General features: G+C 46.8%; 1 protein-coding gene across 1 annotated transcript; it reads right to left on the bottom strand.

Annotated features, from left to right (window-relative positions):
- Positions 1 to 872: 872 nt before the first annotated feature.
- Positions 873 to 2,581, bottom strand: LOC127775756 (protein trichome birefringence-like 19). The gene is made up of 2 exons (XM_052302046.1): positions 1,925 to 2,581; positions 873 to 1,846 (listed from the first exon to the last, which is right to left on the bottom strand). Exons 1-2 carry the CDS (start codon positions 2,375 to 2,377, stop codon positions 1,079 to 1,081), a joined length of 1,221 nt encoding a protein of 406 aa, XP_052158006.1. The 5' UTR covers positions 2,378 to 2,581; the 3' UTR covers positions 873 to 1,078.
- Between the last annotated feature and the right edge of the window lie 2,665 nt (positions 2,582 to 5,246).

Genomic DNA, 5,246 nt, shown 5'->3' with positions numbered 1-5,246 from the left:
GGGTTGATACAAGTCTTTGTCGGACAAGAAAGAAACTTTCCTAAAAATAAAAGGAAAAGATAAAGTCCTTATAGAACACCAAACACACTTTCCTATAGATAAAAAGGAAACTAACAAACTATTCCTAATTAATAGATAACTTGCCATGCCGTATTTTCTTTGAACTCGGTCTCTTCTGGATAAGCTTCCTTTGATAGATCAATTTCCTTAACTGAATATAGCAAGAATCCGATAACTGACGACTTGACAACTCTCATCGGCTTATCTCAGGACTTCAAAGCCGATGCTGACTCTAAGCCGATGACTACTCCAGGCTTACCAAAATTCACTGTAACATCCTCAAAGCGGTGCCGTATCGGATTTGGCGAGCTCGACGGGGTGGTGACGGCAGTAGCCAAGGGGGGAGGGGGGGGGGGGGGAAGGAAGATGGCGGCGGCGATGGCCTAGGGAGGAAAGGGAATATGGCGGCGGCAGCGGCCTATGGAGAAAAGGGAAGATGGCGGCGACAATCTAGGAGGAGAATGGAATATGGTGACTGCGGCGGAAGTGAGCTTGGGCCAAAATGCATTTTGACGCACTGCTGCTGCCCTGGTACTCCAGGTGATACTAGTCAGCGCTGGCATATGACAAAACTTGTGCCATCCATCCAGTTGGCATCCACTGCAAACCGGACGCGCGCCGGCGCACGCCATCCATCCATGCGTGCGTGCATTCCGTTCGTTGCTCATCCTCTCCCGTCCTGTTCCGCCTTTGCACGATACGACGGAACTGCCGGGTTTCACTCGTCGGTAGCCATCCGATCGTACCGTGCATTCCTTTCCGAGAAACAACATTTCCAGAAAAAAAGACCCACCCCATCCTAGAAAAAGAGTTGCTCCCACTCAAAACTCACGGATAGAAAAAAGCAAGTACAAGTAATAAATTCCTAGTGCACCGGCAGGGCACTTGTCTGTGAATATTGGAGGGTACTTCTATGTCATAGTTAAACACCATATATAGAATTTGAGGGGTTAAATAAACTTATTTCTATATGAAAATTTTGAGAGAGAAAAATTACAAAGATGAACCAGAAAACTCTTCACGATTGATGACGCAGCAGCATCTGGAGCAGCATCTCGTTCCACACATCGACGGGTCCAGGGAGGCACCAGTGCACGCAGTCGTTGTACAGCGTCACGTTCTCGTGCGCCCAGTGCCCGTACCGGCTCGGGTGCCCGTCCGCCCGCGCCACCATCGCCGCCGTCGCGTCCATCAGCAGCATCCTCACCGCGCTCCCGCTCGCCGCCGCCGCCGCCTCCGCCCTCCTGAACTCCTCCACCTGCGCCGCGTGGAAGTCCACGTCCAGCCCGGACATCCGCGCCTCGCTCGCCGCGGTCGGCCGCGTGCGCCGGCAGTCGCCGCCCTTGTCCCACTCGCCGCCCTCGAAGTGCGACGTCGGCGACAGCGTGCGCACGATCACCGTGCCGTTGAACACGCTTGCGGCGGTGAGCGCGCGCAGCGCGGTGCGGAACGCCAGGGGCAGGGAGTAGCGGAGGGTGAGGTCGGGGACGCCCGGGAGGCGGCAGCTGTAGCAGCCGACGAGGCGGCCGCGCTCGTAGAACATGGTCGGGCGGTTGAACCAGATCCCCGTGGAGACGACGACGTAGTCGAAGCCCGCCACGGCGGTCGCCCAGGCGGCGTCCGGCTCGTCGAGGTAGAGGTCCCACATCCCGCCGGCGGGGTCCGACTGGTTCGCCGTCACGAGGTACGGCGACCGGAAGACGGCGACGGTGAAGTTGTGGGACTCGTACCGCACCGCCCTGAACTCTGGATCCGCCGTCTTGGGGACTTCTCTCGGATTCTCCACCTTCAAAAGAAGAAAAAAAACAAATGACATTTCGACGCGAATTTATCCTGAAATGTGCGAAAATGTTTTTGTTGTTACCTTGGAGAGGAGGCACAGGAGAGACTGCATATGGTTCCTGGAGAGCGAGTCGCCGACGAACGCCATGGACTTGCCCCTGAGGAGGTCCAGGAACGCCGCCGCGTCGAACCGCGGGAGCTCGCAGCGCTCCGGGCGCCACCGCCACCGGAGGAAGCCGAGGTCGGGGCGGCCGTACTTTATGCAGTTCTGGTGCTCCTGGATCTCCCCGCAGGTGGCGTTCGTGTAGTACGGCGCCGCGCCGTCGTCGGCGGCGGTGGCGGGCACCCACTCGCCGCGGAAGATGTCGCAGTCAGCCGGCGCGGCGCGCCGGGCGGCCCTCGGCAGCGACGCGATGCTGGGCTCGAACCTCCGGAGGAACGAAGGGCGGCTCGCCGACGCCGTGAGCAGCACGACGACGGCGAGCGCCGTAAGCGACGCCGCCGCCATGGGGTTGACGCGCTGAAGCAGCTTCATCGGCGACAACCAGCAATGTGCAAGCAAGCAAGCAGCTCAGAGCAGCTCCAGCAGCAGAGACGCCGCTCCGCCGCCGCCGACGCTCGCGCCGCCGGCCGCGGGAGAGAGAAGGGGATCGGGGGATTTTCTTTCTTTGTTTTTTTTTTGGGGTTTGTTTCGACCGACGCAGTTGAATTTAAAGGGGACAGAGGCGAGCAGAACCAGTTTGTCAATTGTTAAATGTATCAGATTCTGCTCATTCGAAAACATTTGATTTATATAATATATGGTCATTTTCATAGCAGGTTTGGTAAGAATTTTAATCTCACTACATAACATACAATATAAGGCCCTTTGAATCGCATGATTGAAAAAAATATAGAAATAGGAAAAACGTAGGATTTTGATAGGAATTTAGGTGTAAAACAGAGGATTGTAAAACGCAGGAAAAACACGGGAATGACCGTTTGATTGAACTGCAGGAAAAACGTAGGAATTGGATGAGAGAGATAAACTCAAAGGAAATTTATCAAGAGGTTGAAGCTCTTACTAAATTTCCTTCAAAATCTCTATAGGATTGTCCATTCCATAGAAATTTCAAAGTATTGGATAGGATTCAATCCTTTATTTCAAAGGGCTTTACAGGAAATTTTCCTATAGAATTGAAATCCTCCAAAATTACTATATTTTTTCCTCCAATTCAAAAGGGCTCTAAATAAGGCTGTGTTTAGTTTACACTAAAATTGAAAGTTTGATTAAAATTGGAACAATGTGACAGAAAAGTTAGAAATTTGTATGTGTAGAAAAGTTTTGATGTGATGGAGAAATTGGAAGTTTGAAGAATTATTTTGAACTAGACACGGCGTAAGTCGATGACATATCAAGAGATTTATTTAACAAAAAATGGACCTTCAATGAAACGTGAGATATAAATGGGCTTGTTCGGATGCAAGTAACAGCCGGTTGACTATATGTCAGCGTTGTACTAGGCAGCGGAACGAAGCCATTGAAAAGAACAATGAAATAAAACTTTGTATCAGCGGAATAAAATTTCCTATTAAAAATGCGCTAAATGTTACAATCAAAAATAATAATGAGTAGATAAAATTTAAGAGATATAGAAAGATATAAATTATTTAATACTTCTTCATTTATGGGCCTACAATAAATAAGGACAGTCCAAACCCATCACCTAACTAATTTCCATAGCATTAATTATACTGTCACATAAAAAAGCTGAGGTGGAAAAGAGTTTTTAATGAGAAGAGAGAACATTTCTCATGGAAAAAATAGCTCTACACATAAACCAAGAACAAGAATAAAAATAAGAGAATAGCTGGATGAAAGAAGAGTGAATAGAGATAATTGAATGAAAATTTATTATGAAGAAACCACCCATTAGATATATAGTTGTCTGACATGATATCTATATATATACATGTTGAGCATGAAAACTATTTGCATACTCCATCCGTCCCATTTTAAGTATGGTTGTGGGGTTTCTATGTCCAACGTTTGTCCATCCGTTTTATTTGAAAAATTTACGAAAAATAAAAAAAAGTCACGTATGAAGTAATATTCATGTTTTATCATCTAATAACAATAACAATACTAATCATAAAAGAACTTCAAATAAAATGAATGATTAAATGTTGGATATAGAAACTCACACTACTACATCGGCGTCGGGGGATTTTGTTTCCATGCGGTTCGTAAGTGGAACCGCACGGGAAAATAGGTGGACCGGCGCCGGATTATCGCCCGCACGGGAAAATACATTTTCCCATGCGGGCGTCTTAATCCGATTCATTATCCCGTGCGGTTGATTTAAGAGGACCGCACAGAAAAATCGATTTTCGCGTGCGGGCTTTTTAAGTGGACCGCACAGGAAAATATTTTTCCTCCCTCCTTTCCCTCCCACCCACTTAAAATTTTTACTTATCCTCTCTCCTCCTTTTTTTCCCTTTATTCTACCTCAACCACTCCTCTCTCTCTACCTTATCTCTGTTCTCCCCCTCCTCCCCACACGCTCGCGCAAGGCGGCTGGGAGCGGCGCTGCCCTCCCCACGCCCGGATCCAGTGGCGGCAGCTGCCCCCCGCCTGGATCCGGCGGCGATGGCGGTGGGGTGCCCGGAACTAGGGTTAGGGTTTCCATTTTGAAATTTTATTTTTTTTTGGATTTTTATTTTCCCGTGCGGGCAACATAAGCACCCACATGCGAAAATTGGATTTTCGCGTGCGGCCCGCACAAGAAAATTGCGATTTTCCCAGACGATCTGTTCTAGACGGGCGAATCTACCGCACGCAAGAATCAAAACAACCGTACGCAAAAATAATTATTGTAGTAGTGTCATAAATGCAGTTAAAATGGGAAGGAGAGAGTAGTTTTTTTGGTTGGGTTGTCCTAGTGGGCAATAAATTAATTTTCAGATAATTTTTTAATGTTTTAAGACAACTCATCTTTCAGATAAAGGTAGTAGCGTAGAGTTCAAAGAATGATTTTTTTCATAACAAAATGAATATGTATACTATTTTTGAACTTTAAAAGTTACAAACATAGTGGTAATTGGAAAGTTTCTACGTACCTTTAATGACCCATAATAAGAATGATGAGTAATAAATCTACACACACTAGCACTACAATGTTGATATCGTAAATAATGAAGTATGTGGACTTTTGTTCCTTTCCAAACCGAAGCCATCAAATAATGAAAAAATAAAATCATAATGAGGTACAAGATAATGACAAATATAACATGGAAATTTTATAACGGGAATGATTTTTTTTTTATTTTTTGAGGCTTTAAAGTGTATGGTGGGGATTAACTTTTTTTTAATTCCCATTGCAATGTGCATGTATTCAGCTGATATTACTAGTATGATAATAGCA

Source organism: Oryza glaberrima, chromosome 6 (assembly GCF_000147395.1).
Source record: "Oryza glaberrima chromosome 6, OglaRS2, whole genome shotgun sequence".
Taxonomy (NCBI): Eukaryota; Viridiplantae; Streptophyta; class Magnoliopsida; order Poales; family Poaceae; genus Oryza; species Oryza glaberrima.
The sequence above is the reverse complement of the archived record's forward strand: the minus strand, read 5'-3'. Positions and strand labels throughout refer to the sequence as shown.